The 18,326-nt window shown below is 44.5% G+C and overlaps 1 protein-coding gene across 10 annotated transcripts in view; it reads left to right on the plus strand.

The window, feature by feature from the left end:
• BCAS1 (brain enriched myelin associated protein 1) overlaps positions 1 to 18,326 on the plus strand; it is a 102,036-nt gene that overhangs the window by 13,944 nt on the left and 69,766 nt on the right. For all 10 annotated transcript variants that reach the window (XM_057703976.1, XM_057703977.1, XM_057703982.1 and 7 more), the window contains one exon: positions 258 to 327. In XM_057703976.1, coding sequence (XP_057559959.1) covers positions 258 to 327 — 70 coding nt within the window. The remainder of the gene's footprint in view (positions 1 to 257; positions 328 to 18,326) is intronic.

The raw sequence follows: 18,326 nt of genomic DNA on the forward strand, positions 1-18,326 counted from the left end.
CAGGGTCCATCCTACCGTGCTGGTGGGGCTCATTGGAACGAGGCATAGACCACGCAAAGCTCTTATCGACACAGGGACCCAGTCCTTGGAGCGGGTTGTTTAGTTTCTTTGAGGCATGATAGAAAGCAGGGTAGTTTCTAGAAATGCAGACTTTAAGTTTGATTTTGTGAGACACCCTTGTGGCCTTGAGGTTCTTCCTTGAGTTTTTCTGACTCTACCCAAACACTCAGCTAATACTGCCACGTCTTCTGTTCCAGGTGGCACCTGGGGACATGTGTGGTCAAAACGGGATGCCAGGAACACACCCTGTTCAGCTCTGCGAAGAAGGTCAGTGTCACGCCAGGACTGCTCCTCCTGGGGGGCAGGGGAAGGGGTAAGGTCTGCCGATCCTGTTGATGGTGAAACGAGATGGAAGCGTTGAAGCCACAGACTCACGTGGAAGACACTTGTATTGGTTTCCTGGGGCTGCAAACACAGTGTCACGAATCAGGTGGCTTAAGCAATAGAAAGGTATTGTCTCACGGTGTTGGGGCCAGAAGTCAGAAATCAAGGTGTGGGCAGGGTTGGTGCCTTCTGAGAATGTGTGCAAGGATCTCTTCCCTGCCCGTGCCCTGGTCCTTGGTGGCCTCAGGCGCTCCTTGGCTTCTACGTGGTGTTCTCCCTGTGTCTTCACAGCATCTTCCTTCTCCGATTGTCTGTCTCTGTGTCCAGATCTCCCCCTTTCATAAGGACACAGTCACGTGGGATCGGGCACACTCCCACTGGCCTCGTCTTAACGTGGTCCTCTGCAAAGACCCAATTTCCAAATGAGGTCATGGGAGCTGGGGATTCTTCATCTTCTTGACAATTCAGCTTGTAACAATACTCATCTCTCCTGAGTACGTATGACGTCTGGAAGAGGTTGAGGATTTACAGCGATAAGTTAAAAGCAATAAAGTAGAAACACTAAGAGGTTGACCTCTTCGGAGTCCGATAGACCAAAGTTCAAATCCCTGCCCTGCAACTTACTAGCTATGTGACCTGGAGCAAGTCTTTCTAAGCCTCGGTTTTCTCATCTCTAAAGTGGGGATAAGGACACCTACCTCACAGAATTGCTGAGAGGACTCAAGGAGATCATTCACCAAGCATTTTACATATTACCCAGCACTTAGGAATTCCAAAGAAACAAGTAAAATAAAGAAGACAACAGAGAGCAGTATTATAACTGGGCAATGTACTTACCGATTTGATTTTATTCTGAAGTATAAGGCTATACATTCAAAGCATCAAGAGTGACTGAGTCCTATTACATGAAGAATATCTATAAATTAGATATAGAAGAGGCAGTGTAGCTCAGTGACTGAGGGTAAGATCTCTGGAATCAGACTGCTGGTTTTGCTACCTACCAGCTGTGTGACCTTGAGCCAATAACTTCACCTCTCTGAAGCTCAGCCTCTTTGTGTGAGAAGTGGGATAATAACAGTACCTACAACATAAGTATCAGATATAATAAAAGTACATATTTCAGGGCCTGGCACATAGGAGCTACTCTGTCCTGATTATAGGATGGTTATGGTTACTGTCCTTTACATGCAAGTTTCTGGGCTTCAGCTTCCTTTCTTGAACAATAAGGAGATGAGTCATAGCACTGGTTCCAGAGGCTTTAAAATTTCCTAGTGTAAGAAAAAAAAAGAAAAAACCTGCTCTCTGTTTCCCCTCGCTATGCTCTGCTACTCACACCACATCTGACACCAAATGTGTGGGTTTTCCATACCAGGTGATTCTCTGACACCAGCTGGGTGTCCCACCACTCAGCTGCGTTCTGACACCATCCGCCCAGAGCTACAGCATCAGCTCCCACAGGGTCAGGGCTCAGTCCCAGAAGATGCCTCCCACTTCAGTTGCCAGTGGCAACTGGGGCGTCCCCAGGTTATGCACAACTTCTGTCCGACTTGGCTACAGACCAGAGGTTCTCACAGCCTCCTTCTCAGTTTCAGTCATTTGCTAGAATGGCTCACAGAATGCAGGAAGACAGTATACTTACTAGATTATCAGTTCATTATAAGAGGATACAGCTCAGCAATGGCCAGATGGAAGAGATGCATAAGGGAAGCTATGGGGGCAGATGCTGGGGGGTGGTGAGGCTTCCATGCCATCTCTGGGCATGCCACCCTCCCAGCACCTCCATGTGGTCATCAACCCAGAAGCTCTCTGAACCCTGTTCTTTAGGGATGTTTGTGGAGGCTATTACGTAGGCATGGTTGATTAAATCACTGGTCACTGATGGTGGAACTCAATAGCCAGCTACTCTCCCCTCCTCAGAGATGGGGGGGGGGGGCGGTGAAGCTGAAAGTCCCAGCCCTCTAATCACACGGCTTGTTCCCCTGGCAACCGGGGACCCCATCCTTAGAGGCTTTTCCAAAGTCTCCCGGTTAACATAAACTCAGATGTGGTTAAAGGGGCTGACTTGTGACGAATAGCAAAAGTCATCTTCATGGCTCTTAAAGTTAAGTTTCAGGAGCTTTGTGCCAGGAACAGAGATGAAGAGCAAATCAATATTTCTCTTTTTATTTGATTTTTTATTTTTTTACCGCACCATGCAGCATATGGGATCTTAGTTCCCCAACCAGGGATCGAACCTGTGCCCCCTGCAGTGGACGCGCAGAGTCTTAACCACTGGACCGCCAGGGAAGTCCTATATTTCTTATTGTATTATATCCCCAGGTTGCTTGTTAAAACCTTAGATGCCCAGGTCCCAGTCCATAGCTTCTGTCTAGAATACCCTAAGGTTGAGGCCTGAAATGTTGAAAGCATTCTAGAGGATTCCGACGCATAGCCAGGATGGGCAACCACAGGATGAGATCATGTCACAGATCTCTTCCTGCCTTTCAACCCTGGGAGTCAAACTTCGACTTTGATGTGCACAAAGTGGATTGTATTGACAGCAGAAGCCTTTGATGAGAACAGTGTAAAGCTGGCTATTGAGATGCACGGACTTTGAAATGAGAATCATATTGTTTTTACCATTTGCAAACTGTGGAAAAATTGAGAGGCACTGAGAATATAATATGCCCTACAGAAATTTTCTTTATCATCATTTTATTTGTATTATTATTGTTGATGTTATGCCCCTATTTTAATATGAGGCACAAGGGCAAGGAGTGTGTAGGAAGAAGGACATAGGAACAAAGTGTTGAAAATTGAGAAAGCCTCTCTTTCTCTCTCTCTTTCTAGCTTCCCCTCCCTCCTTTTTCTTCTCCCTCCTTCCCTCCTTCTCTCCTTTCCTCCCCGCTCCCAACATTTATGTATATATAATTGGCAGGTGTTCCTGGAAAGAGGAAAATAAGTAACAGAAAGATAGGGTAACAGCCTGGGACAGTGTATGGCTGTGTGGATACCTACACACAAGGGAAAAGAGAATCTCGTTTGAGTGAGTCGTAGGTTAGCTGCATGTAGCTCTCGTACCCTGCAGCCTTGCCTCAGCACCGGCTGGAGAAGCTGTAAATTTAATCCTCTGAAGTCAAAAACTCTGCCTACATCCATTGACAACCCAGCCCTCCGCAGCTCACTTTGAATTGATTATCTCGTTTAATGAGGAAGGCAGCTTGCCATCCTAGTGCTGTTTTCCCTAGGTTATTACAATTTTCAGTGCAGTTTTTAAAGGGGTATAAAAGTGGGATCGTGGGTGACTTTTTTTGTCCTTTGGACAGAATTTTCTGACCAGGTCTTTTCATGCACGTTTGGTGTGTGTTCATCTCCCTTGGTGTTTGCATGTATGCATGCACACAGGGAAAAGCCACCAGAAAAACAGATAAATGGGACCCTGGGTGACTGTTTTCCTTCTTTCCATCTATACTTTCCCCTTGTTTTCCTATTACAATTAAAGCCGTTCATTGCCACGTGGAAATGTTTCCTGTGAAGACTTGTTGAGAAGCAGTGATGGCACAGTGGCTGAACACACAGTGTAGGGAGCCAGGATCCCAAATTCAAATCATGGCTCTGCTGTGTGACCTTAGGCAAGTTGCTGAGCCTCTCTGTTCTCACATCTGTAAAAGGGGAATCATAATAACGGTAGGACGAAGCTTCGAAGATCATTGGGAAGCTTAAAGGAGTTGATACACCTACAGTATTTGGAAGAGTGCCTGGCATGTGGTCAGCACGTGAGAAAAGTGTATTTTTCTGTGTTGGATTTAATGTTAGTAAAGTTTGAAGTTCACTCTATTAGCTCCATCTAGCATAGCTCTTACAAATTTAAATTCTGACCTTAAAGTTTTTTTCCTACATCCCTTATTCTTTTTCAGTGTTTTACTTATTTGTCTTCCAGAGACATTGTGGGAGAGAGCAAAACACTTCTTTTAAACTGATTTATGAAATTACATTCTGTTCCCTCATAGAAATAAATTTATCTCACACAGTATTTTTTCTTGGTAAGGGCGAGAGACCAGGGGATTTTGATGTCAAACATCAGGTAGCACAGCTCATGTGGATGAGGGGTTTCTCTCCAAAACTTAGCATTATAATTCATCTTCAATAACAATATCTTAGAAAATCAAAATGTCTCAGTTTTATTGCCATATTACATTTCTAGCTTAATTTGCCAATTTCAGATGCCATTTGAAAGTTTTGTGTCGGAGAAAGCTGGTAACGATGCCAAAGCCACGCACGACGCGATCTGCCGGCAGTGCCGCTGAGAGCAACGCATTTTCTTGTAATTTGGGGTTAGAGGCTAACGTGTGCTCTGCCCAGACGTGATTGCTGAAATCCGCACCTTCAGCTTCTCCCTTTCTTTTTCCGTGTTGATTTGAATTGCAGAGTAGCTGAGGGAGTGCTTCCAAAAGAGCAACACGTCCACCAGTAGAGGGGTCACCTGTCCCCACGACGGTAGGCCCCGCAGCAACAATAGGAGTGAGCTTCCCCCACGTGCAGCACCGTGGAGGGATCTCAGAGGCACCCTGCTGAGAAAAGGAGGCAGCTGCCCACAGCCGCATCTCCAGAACCCGTGCATATGCTACCTTGCTTGTCAAAAGCAGGCTTTGCAGATGTGATTACATTAAGGATCTTGAGATGGGGAGCTGAGCCTGGACTATCCAGGTGGGCCCAGGGTGACCCCAGGGTCCTTATAAGAGGGGTGTTTCCACACTGGTCGTGGGGAGCCCGACTTAAGCCCTAGCCCCGCCGAAGCCCGGGTCGTATCACCTGACCAGACTTCCCTACCTGTGTATGTAGGCCCCAAACCTCACCAGTGTTTAGGGAAATAAAAACGCCTCATTTTTTCTCTTTCTTTGATTCCTTTCTATCAAATTTATCACACTCGTTCTCCCTTTTTAAAAAATGGTTCAGTTCTCACTGCTGATGAATGGTAGAGACGAAGGCATGATTTATCTGCCAGAAAACGTCATTTTTCAGAAACAGAAGACCGTCTCTGTTTTACCTGGATAAGAAGTTTCTAAAAAATTAATCTTTCCTTTTTGTTCCTAGTCAATTTTTTTCTAAAAAGAAGAATTGCCTAATTTTGCTTTTTTTAAAAGCAGTAAGTGGAATCGTTTTACTGGATTGAAAATCCTTAGTCATTTTACTGGATTAAACAGTCCCTCTGCCGATGCTGTTCTGTAATGAATGAGAAGAGACGCACTGGCCAGTCATGATGCCTGGGTAATGTGTGATGGGGACCCAACACCAGAACTCGTAGCTACCTGACAGAGCAAAAAACGTGGGACCAGCATCACTGGCTGGGAAGGGAGCAAATACATGTGTCCTCTTAGCATCACGGTCTCCCCACAACTGGCTGGCTTTTTAAATCTGTTTCCCCTTCTTGGATAAAAGGCCCTGGGAACAGAGTATTTCCTTTGTTGTTGCAATAATCCTAGAGTTTAGCACAGGCTCTGAGATACTCAGGGCTTGGGAATGACTGATGAACAAGTGAATGGCGGCACGGCAGACCAGTGGCAGCAGAGGAGCAAGACAATGCGGCTGGAGAGAAAGTTCTAGATCCTGATGTATCTGCTGCAAGTAATACAACCCTAAGTAAATGGCACTTTTAATTATAACAAGAAGTCTGGGGGTTGGCAGCTCCAAGCCTGGTGCAGCCTCTTGAGAGCATTATCAAGATCCCAAGTAAGTGTGCCAATTATGTACGGCGGCTCCCGAGATGCCATAGACCCACACATCAAGTCCTCACGTGAGGGGACCCAAAAGCAGGAAGGGAAAAGCCACGATCTGCCACTCTTTTTTCTCCTTTTATGAGGAAAGAAAGGAAGGACCTTCCCAGAAGCCCCTGCCCCAAGTAGGCAACCACTTATATCTCATTGCCCAGAACAAGGTCCCACGGCCCCTGCTAGCTGCAGGCGATGCCTGGAAGTCAGGTATCTCTCTGGGCAGTGAGCAAAGAAAAGGCGTTGGAGTGGGTTGGCCATGGCACAGGCAGTTTCTAGCGTCTGTCCGCCAGCTTTGATTTCAAAGAATTACAATTGAGCAACAAAAAAAGTAGCGCAAATGTTTACTCTGGCCTTGCAAAAGACGTTAAAGGGATCTAGCTCATTTCCTGGATGCTGGTTTTCTCTCTCCTTCCATTCTCTTGCTGTATATATATATCTCACTCAATAAATAAGCTCCTTATCTTCAATTCTCCACCCTGAGACCCTGCTAGACACGCCACCCACACAGGCACTTCCCCTGTGTTGCACTGCATCAGCTCTCTGCGTAAAGTGGTTACAGAGAATTCCGAACACTGGCTCTGCCAGATGGCCCGCCAGCTCCGTGCGTCTCTGTCCTTGGAAGTATGCAGATGTCCCTTTGAAATCTAATACTTCTCAAACTCTTAGTGGTTTTTCTCATCAGAAATTCTAGTGGAGAATTTCTGTCTGATCCATGTATCCTCCCTGTTCCTCTGTTGTGGTAACCAGTCTCCAGAGTTGTACATCCCTGCCCTCCCCCCAATAACTGAGGCTTCCCAGCATTCACAACCCTGTGTGGTTCTCTCCCTTGGAATCTGGGGTGACCCTGTAGAACGAATAGTATGTAGTGGAAGGGATGACACATGACTTCCAAGCCGAAGCCTTAAGAAGTCTTGCAGCCTCTGCCTTTGTCTTTTGTAGCATTAGCTCTGGGGAAAGCTAACCACCATGTCGGAACGACCCTGAGACCACCATGCTGGAAGGGAGCCCCAGCTAGTCATGTGAAGAAGCCATGTGACAAGAAAGGAATGCTCAGCTAGTCCCCAAGTGTTCCAGCCACCCCAGCCCAGAACAAATCCTTGAGCTCCTCAAACGTGTGCAGATCCCTCCACTTGGGCTGGTACATCTTTAATTCATTGTTTTACAACAATTACAAAATACTTTAAGGTGTGGATGTACTGTAATTCGTTCAGCCATTATCCTGATGTTGGGCTTTTTTTTTTTTTTTTCTGTTTTTCTCTACTCCGAACAATGTTGCAATAAACATTCTTGTACATCTTTTTATCCTTTGCATTTTAGATAGCTTCTTCAGGAGGGAAGCCAAGTAATACAGGCACACCTTGTTTTATTGTGCTTCACTTGATCGTGGTTTACAGATACTGCATTTTTTACAAATTGAAGGTTTGTGGCAACTCCGAGTTGAGCAAGTCTATCGGAGCCATTTTTTTCCAACAGCATTTACTCACTTCATGTCTCTGTGTCACATTTTGGTAATTCTCACAATATTTCAAACTCTTTCCTTATTATTATATTTGGTGATATGCGATCAGTTATCTTTGATGTTACTACTGTAATTGTTTTTGGGTGCCACAGACCTCACATGTGTAAGAGGATGAACTTAATCAATAAATGTCCTGTGCCCTGACTGCTCTGCCGACCGGCCTTCCACCGTCTCTCTCCCTCTTCTCAGGCCTCCCTATTCCCTGAGACAGACCAATTGTTGGAATTAGGACAGTTAATAACACGATGGTGGCCTCTAAGTGTTCAAATGAAAGGAGGAGTCACACATCTCTCATCTTAATCAAACGCTAGAAATGGTTAAGCTTAGTGAGGCAGGCACGTCCAAAGACAAGACACACCGAAAGCCATTGCCAAATTGTTAGGCAAGTTGTGAACGCGAGGGGAAAAGTTCTTGAAGGAAATGAAAAGTGCTACTGCAGTGATACAGGAACGGTAAGAAAGTGAAACAGCCTTATTGCTGACATGGAGAAAGTTTTAGTGGTCTGAATAGAAGGTCAAACCAGCTACAGCATTCTGTTAAGCCAAAAAAAAAAAAAAAAAAAAAACGAATCCAGAGACAGCCCTAACTCTCTTCAATTCTAGGAAGCCTGAGAGAAATGAGGAAACTACAGAAGAAAAGTTTGGAGCTAGCGGAGGTTGGTTTATGGGGTTTAGGGAAAGCAGCCGTCTCCATAGCATAAAAGTACAGGATGAAGCAGCACGTGCTGATGTAGAAGCGGCAGCAAGTTACCCAGAAGATCCAGCTGAGGTGATGAGTGAAGGTGGTGACACTGAACAACAGATTTTCAGCGTAGATGAAATAGCCTTCTGTCGGAAGAAGATGCCACCTAGCGTGTTCATAGCCAGAGAGGAGACGTCAGTCCCTGGCTTCAAAGCTCCCAAGGGCAGGCTGACTCTCTTGTTAGGGGCTAATGCAGCTGGCGACATTAAGTTGATGCCAGTGCTCAGTTACAATCCTGAAAATCCTAGGACCCTTAAGGGCGAACTCTGCTCCGCCTGTGCTCTACGTGGAACAGCAAAGCCTGGATGGCAGCACGTCTGTTTACAACATGATTGACGAAATATTCTAAGCCCGGTCTTGAGACCTACTACTCAGAAGAAAGATTCCTTTCAGACCACTGCTGCTCACTGTTGATTCACCTGGTCACCCCAGAGCTCTGATGGAGAAGGACAACAAGATTTATGTTGTTTTCATATCTGCGGACACAGCATCCATGCGGCGGCCCATGGATCAAGGAGTCATTTTGACCTTCAGGTCTTGTTATTTAAGAAATACGTTTCGTAAGGCTATAGCTGCCATAGATCGTGATTCCTCTGATGGATCTGGGCAAAGTCACTTGAAAACCTTCTGGAAAAGATTCACCATTCTAGATGCCGTGAAGAACACCTGTGATTCATGGAAAGCGGTCGACATATCCACATTGACAGGAGTTTGGAAGAAGTTGATTCCCACCCTCATGGATGATCTTGTGAGGTTCAAAACTTCAGCGGAGGAAGCCACTGCCGGAGCGGTGGAAAGAGCAAGAGAACTAGAATTCGAAGTAGAGCTTGAGGACGTGACTGAATTGCTGCAATCTCATGATAAAACCTTCATGAACAAGTTGCTGCTTCTCATGGATAAGCAGAGAAATGGTTTCTTGAGATGGAATCTGCTCCTGCTGATGAAGCTGTGAAGATCATTGAAGTGGCAACAAAGGCTTTAGAATATTACATGAACTTAGTTGATAAAACAGTGGCAGGGTTTGAGAGGATTGACTCCAATTTTGAAAGAAGTTCTACTGTGGGTAAAATGCTGTCAAAGGCATTGCATGCTACAGAGAAATCATTCTTGAAAGGGGCAGACTTCACGGTTGTCTTATTTTAAGAAATTGCCACAGCCACCCCAGCCTTCAGCAACCACCACCCTCATCCAGCCACCAGGATCCTCCACCAGAAAAAGCACATGATGGGACTTCCCTGGTGGCACAGTGGTTAAGAATCTGCCTGCCAATGCAGGGAACATGGGTTCGATCCCTGGTCCGGGAAGATCCCACATGTGCCTCGAAACAACTAAGTCCGTGCGCCACAGCTACTGAGCCCATGTGCTGCAACAACTGAAGCCCGTGCACCTGGAGCCCGTGCTCCGCAACAAGAGAAGCCACTGCAATGAGAAGGCCACGCACCGCAACGAAGAGTAGCCCCTGCTCGCCACAACTAGAGAAAGCCCACGTGCAACAACAAAGACCCAACACAGCCAATAAAAATAAATATATTTGTTTAAAAAAAAAGAGAAAAAGCATATAACTCTCTGAAGGCTCAGATGATGGTTAGCATTTTTTAGCAATCAAGTATTTTTAAATTAAGGTATGCACATTTGTTTATACATAATGCTACTGCATACTTAATAGGCTATAGTATAGAGTAAACATAATTTTGTATGCACTCGGAAACCAAAAAATTTGTGTAACTCACTTTATTGCAATATTCGTTTTATTGCTGTGCTCTGGTACCACACCTGCAATATCTCCGAGGTCTGCCTGTACAGACCACTTGTGTTTGAGGCCTCACTCCACCTCTCAGCAGCCGTGTGAGTTTAAACCAGGGACTTCTCAACCTTCTGGTGGAGAAAATCAGATAATGCTTGCAAATCTTTTTACTTGGTGCCTGAGACAACAAATGATGGCCATTATGCTTATGTAGACTCCTGGAAATAGTGGCTCCCAAACTGGAATGCACATTAGAATCTGCTGGGGAATTTTTAAATATTTAAATTTTAAAATACCCGGGCCCCAGCTAGAATAATATTAATACAATCAGAAGCCCTGGAGGGTAGGGCCCGGGCATGTCTTTTTCAAGTTTCCCTGGGCTAGGTATTTTTAAAGCTCCTCGTGTTCATCCAGTGTTGAAAACCCTTTGAAATACACTCCAATAGAAAATTCCTTATTCACATATTTCAGAAGTAGAACACTGGCATTTCTGCTTTAACTTGTTTGGAAGATGTTTGTCCCCGCCGTGGCTGACACGGGGCACAGCTTCCCGTTCCAGGGTGCAGACCTTCTGGACGCATTAACTTCCACGCGGTGGCCAGGTAACATACAACTGCTCTCTGGATCTCTGGACCAAGAAGACAGCCAGTAGCACAATCCACTCTAAAGACAGAAACATCAACGTGGTTCCTGGAGCTTGAGTGATATGAACCTGTCCATCTCTTGAAGGGAAGACCAAGAGAGTCAGGGAGAGACTGAGGGAAAACATAAAAAACGACAAGAAGAGAAGCAGCATCGTCCTGTGACAACTGCATGCTGTCTCATTTCCCCACAGTGCATTTTCACCAGATCTGGAAATAGGATAAACACACTCACGTGCCAACGCTTTTCATTTAACAAGAATAAAAATAATAAATCAACGAGACTGAAGAAATGGTAAGGTGCCCTCCAAATTGCTGGAAGTTTAACAATTAAAGCAACGTATGAGTGGGTGAGACCTGATGTATGCAAACATACCTCAAAGACCAAATATTTCTGGGAATGAGAGCAGGAAAATGTAAGTGGAGTCTGGCTCCATGTGTCGGTATAAAAGCTGGGATGTGTATCAGTGATTCTGAGTGGTCCCTGGACCAGCAACATCTTGTCACCTTGAACCAGTTAGACCTGCAGCCCAGCTCAGACCTCCAGAATCCAGTGCTGAGGGTGGGGCCCACGGCCCACCCTCTGTCCTCACCAGCCCTCCAGGAGATTCTGTTGCTCCCCCAGGTGTGAGGACCACTGCATCCGAGAACTGGCACGAGATGTGGAGGCTGCAGGAAACTGGAGACCCTCCCTGTCTCAGCTCTCGGCGTGGCTGCCCTGTGGATAACCCCTTGGCAGATATGAGGATATTTCAATGAAAGCCCCGTTTTAGGATTTGCAAATGAAATTCCCCAATTCAGAAACATCTAAACACTCTGCTGGCCCAACCCCAAGCTGTAAGTGGATCTCATATAAGCCAGCCTCTGATTCTGTAAAGTTTTTCTCCCTAAAATCACATCTCTCAACAATGATAGCCTTTCTTATCATCATTATTACTGTCAGATTATCCCAGCCTGAAACAATCAAACCTTTAAATCCTACAGCCAACCCGAAGTGTGCCGGCTTCACTGCTGGGCTCACCGGGCATCCTGCCCGTGGTGATGGGCTCCCACGTGAGTTTCCCATAGGGCGGGTCCACATGGGTGGGAGGTCACCAGGGACCCATCTGCTTTGCAGCTCCATTGTCTTAAACCAATAAGCTGCCTGTGGTTAATTCACAAGTCCTTTTTAGAATGACCTCTGGGAGGTACAGGGACTCCAGGTGACTTAGAAAGTTTGAGTTTCTGAGTTTGCTGAGCAGAGGGTCAGACTCTGGAATATAGAGGTGCCCCAGAGGCCATGCCACTCACTCCAGGATGCAGGACCCACTTGGCCCAGCAAACCCTTCCAGTCAGAGCTGCACCTTGTTAGTTACAGACCCTGCCACCGCTGCTGGGCAGCCCCAGGCAAACCGGAAGCAGGTCATCTCTTTTCTAGACCTTTCCTTTCCCTTTAATTTTTCTTTTCATTACTTCACATTTTTAAATGACATGGGATGGGATGGGACTTTGTACATATACATAGCGAACATTCTCAACAGTCTACATAATAAGATAGGACCGGGAACACTTTCCCACCCCAATTCTGATCACTCCCCAACCTCCATCCCCAAATTTCCTTTCTTAGAGGCAAGAACTCTTTAACAGTTTCTTGTGACCCAAGGTATTCCAAGTGTGTATATTTTTAAATCCTCCCCTCTACCTCTTGACATCGTTAAAAAAAAAACAAATGGGAACATACTATACCGACTGATGGACATGGCTTTTTTTTCACTTACTGTATGTCTTGGAGAATGTTAATGCCTGTGGAGTATTTCATTATATGAACAAAAGGTCATTTATTTAACCAAGTCCCTACTGATAAACGATTAGGGTGTTTCTACTATTTTGCCACCACAATAGTCCAGCAGATGACGTGTATCTGTTATGTGTATCTTTGTGCCTGTGTGCGATTGTATTTATAGGGTAAAATTCCAGAAGTAGAAGTTAGAGCTCCCAGAGTTGGTGAATTTTTAAATATTGATATATATTACTGAATTATCCTCCAAAGAGATGGCCAAATTACACTCCCACCAACAACAGATATGGTTTTTCTTATACTTTCTCCACTGCCTGTTACTGAATGTCTCCCTTTTTACCAATTTGATGGGAGGAGAGCTAAGTCTCGTAATTTTATTTTGCTTACATTTTACTATTCATAAGGTTGCACATCTTTTCATTGGCTTAAAAGCCAGCCATCTGTCTTTTCTGTGGAGTCTCTGCTCATGTTTGGTGTTTATTCCCCACCCCAGAGCCATCACCTGCTGTGTTGGTGTTTGTTTATATAATGTCTTCATTTTCAAAATTGAGGTATAATTCACCTTCCATAAAAGTCATGCTTTTCAGGTGTACAATATAGTGCTTTTTAGTGTATTCACAAGGTAGTGCAACCATCACCACGATCTGATTCCAGAACATTCTCATCAGCTAACAAAGACGTTCCTAGAGCAGTTAATCTCTATTTCCCCTCCCCCAGCCCCTGGCAACCACTAATCTACTTTCTGTCTCTGTGGGTTTGCCTATTCTGGACATTTTACATAAAGGGGATCATACGATAGGTGGCAGTTTGTATTTGGAGTCTTTCACTTAGCATAATGTTTTCAAGCTTCACCCACGTTGTAGCAGGTAGCAGTACTTCACTGTTTTATACAGATGTGTAAATAATACTCCACTGTATGGATGTGCCACGTTTTGTTTATCCAGTCGTCAGTTGATGGACATTTGAGTTGTGTACCAGTTTTTGTGTGAACATACATTTTCATTCTCTTGGCTATGTACCTAGGAAGGGAATTACTGGATCATATAGTAACTTGATGTCTAACTTTTTAAGGAACTGCTAAGTGGCTTTCCAAGGCGATCCCACCATTTTACATCTCACCAGGAACATACGAGGGTTCTGATTTCCCCACATCTCCCCTGACGCTGGTTATTGCCTGTCTTTTTTATTATGGCCATCCTGGTGGGTGTGAAGTGGTAACACATGGTTTTGATTGTCTTTCCCTAATGACAGATGATATTGAGCATCTTTTTATGTGCTCAGTGATCATCTGTATCTCTGCTCTGGAGAATGTCACGTCTTTTTGACTTGGCTCTTTTCCCTGTCCTTCTCCTCTGAGCCCCTTTCTCATATTCCTTTCTGGCTAGATACTCTCAGTGCCCCGGGGTCCCACGCTAATAACTGTCACTCTTTAGCAGTGTTCTATGTGGCCTGAATTCAACCTACTCCCACCTAGCATCTCCAAAACTTACCCTTCTTGTCCTAATAGCTGAGGGCACTAATAGAATGCTATATGATTTCCCCTGGTAAGCTTTTTTTTTTTTAACCACTTAAATGGTGTTTAATATTGTAAATGTATGTGATCAATGTTCCTGCTGCTTTGCAGCCCTGCCACTCTCAGGGATGGGAGACACTCCTCACAGTGCTGCTGGAAATGTCAGTCTCTAGAGCCTCTTTGGGGGAAGTAATAGGGCAGTGTCTATTTTTAAAAATTAAATGCACGTTCATTTGGATTCAGCAATTCTACATCTGTACCTCTCTTCTATAGAAATAAAGCATGAGTTTAGGATTTTTGAACAAGGACGTTTTCCCCAGCTTTGTTTGTAATGGAAATGGAAGAAAAAAGATTTGGAAACTATCAGAATGTTCATTGATTAGGCAATGGCATGTGTTGTTTGGTATATCCACATTAAAGAATAGTTTGCAGCTATTAAAAACAGAGAAGGTAGATTTGGATATATTGAATGGGAGGGAGAACTATTGTTGTCTTCGTCCATCTGGACTGCTCCGCCAAAAACAACATAGGCTGGGTGGCTTAAACAATAACCATTTGTTTCTCACAGCGCTAGAGGCTGAGAAGTCCCAGATCAAGGTGCCAGCAGATTCCTTGTCTGGTGAGGGACAGGTTCCTGGTTCACAGTCAGCTGTCTTCTCACTATGCCCTCACACAGTAGAGGAGGAAAAAGAGCCCTTTGGGGACTCCTTTACAAGGGCACTAATCCCATCCATGAGGGCTCCACCCTCATGACCTAATTACCTCCCAGTGGCTCCACCTCTTAATACCATCACAGTGGAGGTTACGCTTTCAGTGTATGAACTTTGGGGAGACACATTCAGTTGATAACAATGATACATAAAAGCAATCAAAAATGATATCTATATACTCCTGTTTTTATAAGAACCAACCGGGACATGTGTACATGTATCAATATCTGGAGGCTTGTATGTATTTATCTGAGCATGAACAAAGGTCTATAAGCCACACCGGGTTGCAGATGCTCGTTATACTGCAATAAGTGTAGAGGGTAGAGACGGGTACAGGAAAGGGTTGAGAGATTAATCATGTGGGAGGTAAACACGTGTTAAATGTGCATTATTGTCAAGTTGAGAAAAAATCAAACATCTGATGTGTCTTTGAGTGACCGTATTTGCTCACGTTGGAGCAGAGGCTGGTTCTGCATTTAAATAATCTTCGCAGGTTCCAGACTTCTGTAGGCATATGAATGATAGGAAATGCGTGAGTAAAGAGGAGAGGGGAAATCCTGAGCATCACTGTGTAGTCTTGTGTCACAATGAGTAACACTCACGGCTGACTTCAGAGGACGGTTTTGCGAGAGTGTGGGGTGAGTTACCTTCTGCCCACGTAAAGTCTGAACCCAGCATTTTCATCACCAAGTGTTCAGACATCTTGTATCCAGCTGACAGTTGAGAATTCCTCCCTCTTGCCTCCCAAACCCACTCCTTTCTTTTATTTATGCTAGAAACTCTCGGAGAAGATAAACTGCCTTTTTAATATTGCGATGGAGACCATGAAATCTGATCATTCAGTGAAGTTTTCAAATCTAACATCTTCCTCCAAGCCATGAGCAGCTGCCACGTGAATCCTTATTTCAAGACCTTTAAAACAACAAATGCATTTACACAACACAGAAAGCCACAGTTGTTTGAAGTGTCATTTGACTCCTGCAGCCTGACTGCAAATGGGTCATTTTTGCAGAACATTTTGAGGCCTTCATCAGTCTTCCCTAGGGCCTATCGTAATCCTTTGATATTCAACTACACTTCTCTTTTGAAGAACTTAGTGTGTCATCATCTACTTTCCCTTCTATTTTTCCTTCTTCTTTGGTGAACTATTTTAACTCTGCCAGACCCTGATCCAACAACAACCATGTGTGTGATCTTTTCATGACTATGAACGCCTCTGTCTTTTGCAAGATTTGCAATTTCCCTTTACAATTAGTGTGCATTGCATTTCCTCTTTATTTAGTTTTTATCCTGACTGATCACCATATTGACACATGTGACAGTGTCGCATAGGAAGGGATGTCTGAGTGGGGAATTGTAAGTGGGCACTTCGTTTGTGAATAAAATTATGATGACAGTTTTCTGCTTTCCTCTCTAACCTTAAGGACTAGGAATGTTTGGATAATGAATTCTTCAAAGAAAAAAACTGCAAAATAAATTTAGCCATTTTAAAATGAAAGTGGCAGGGGAAAGGGAAAAGAGGGGTAGGGAATGAAGAGATACAAACCATTTTCTATAAAATAATTAAACAGAACCTTATATTAGGCAGCACAAGGAAATATAGCCATTGTTTTGTAATCACTTTAAATGGAGTATAAGCTATAAAAATATTGAATCATGATGTTGTACACCTGAAATTAATATAATATTGTAAATCAACTATACTTCAATAAAAAAAACAAAGGAATTCCATCTCTGCCACCACCATTATCACACGGGTTGCTGTTTTTGGCGCTGTTAAAATCATAGTGGCTGAGCACCTGCTATGCCCCGGGCTCTTCTCACTGCCTTCCTGTGTTCCCTGACTTAATCCTCTTATATGCCAAGCACTGCTGGGGTCACTGGGGATGTAGCTATAATCAAAACAGACCAAGTCTGTCCACTCAGGGCTTACATTCTTATGAAGAAGAAACAAGTAAATGATGAGTTAATGAGATCACTTCAGAGACCAATGAAGGCTCTGCAAAATCCACAGAGTGAATGGGGTGAGTGGGAGGGGGTACTCTAGAGAGGGTGGTCTAGGAAGGCCTGACCTGGGGGGCGGGGGCGCCTGAATGGTAACGAGGTAGCCCAGGTGCAAAGAACAAACAGTGTGAAGGGCTTCAGGTGGGAACAAGATTGGTGAGCTGAGAGGTGAGAGGAAGCACACAGTATGGTCCGAGGCTCAGTATGGGTGTGGTCCACCATAGAGTTTGTATTGCTGAGTCCAAGCTCGTACTGCACGAGAGACCAATAATTCGAGAGATGAGGCTTTGGGGCAAGGAATAGCTACTTTTTTTTGGAAAGCCAGCAGACTGAGAAGATGGTGGACTAGTGTCCCAAAGAACCATCTTACCAGAGCTAGAATTCAGGCTTCTTTTATACCAAAAGGGGGTGTAGCTTGTTTGTTGAAAACTTCTTGGTGACAGAATCCTTTGTTCTTGCGGCTGTCCATGTATGTTCCTGTAAGCCTCCAACAAGATAAATGCATTTTCTGTTCTGCAACTTTGTATCTCTATATGAATGGGAAAGTGTTATACCTTTAAAGGTCAGAGCCTTGGGACTTCCCTAGCTGTCCAGAGGTTAAGAATCCGCCTTCCAATGCAGGGGACGTGGGTTGGATGCCTGATCGGGAACTAAGATCCCACATGCTGAAGGGCAACTAAACCCGCAAGCCTCAACTAGAGAGCTCGTATGTCACAAACTCCAGAGCCCACACGCCCTGGAGCCCATGCGCTGTGGAGCTCACGGGCCACAACTAGAGAGAAGCCTGAGTACCGCAGTGAGAGCCTGTGTACTGCAACAAAGCCCGTGTGCTGAAATGAAGAGCCCACGTGCTGCAACTAAGACCTCAAGCAGCCAAAAACAAATAAATAAATATTTTAAAAAAGAACAACCGCTAGAATGTATAAATAAATAAATATATATATAAAGGTCAGAGCCTTAAGAATGGGCTCTGCCTATTTCAGGCTATAGGCAACATTTTTTTAAAAAGGTGCAGAGCCAGCATGACTAAGCACAGGCAACAGAGCACAAGGGTTAATGCTAAAGGAATAGATCCAAGATGGAGTCAGGTTTGTTCTTCTCTGTTATATTTGGACTTGATTTTAATTGTGGTGAGGCCCTCTTTGGCTAGGTTTATGCAGACTAACGATATGTTCTAATTTAAAACAAACAAAAATCATACACCAGTGGTGCCCTGATGTGAGAAGGAACAGGTGTTTTTTTTTCCCCTCTTTTTCATAGTTTATTTTTTTCCTTGAAAGTGCACTCATTCTATTAACCAAACTTTGTTCCACTCATCTTTCCTCCCGCGCTCTTCTGCTCTTGAGTCTGCTACTCTACATCGCTAGGAGTCTGAGCTTTGAGATCAGGCACACATGGGTTCCAATCCTGACTCCACCACCTGTGAGCAGGATAATGTTAACAAGTGGCTTTACTCTCAGAGCTGCAGTTTCCACACCTGCAAAATGGGAGTGGTGATGGTACCTAGCATGGATTTGCCGAAATACATAAATAAAATGCTTCT

Source organism: Hippopotamus amphibius, chromosome 12 (genome assembly GCF_030028045.1).
Source record: "Hippopotamus amphibius kiboko isolate mHipAmp2 chromosome 12, mHipAmp2.hap2, whole genome shotgun sequence".
NCBI lineage: Eukaryota > Metazoa > Chordata > Mammalia > Artiodactyla > Hippopotamidae > Hippopotamus > Hippopotamus amphibius.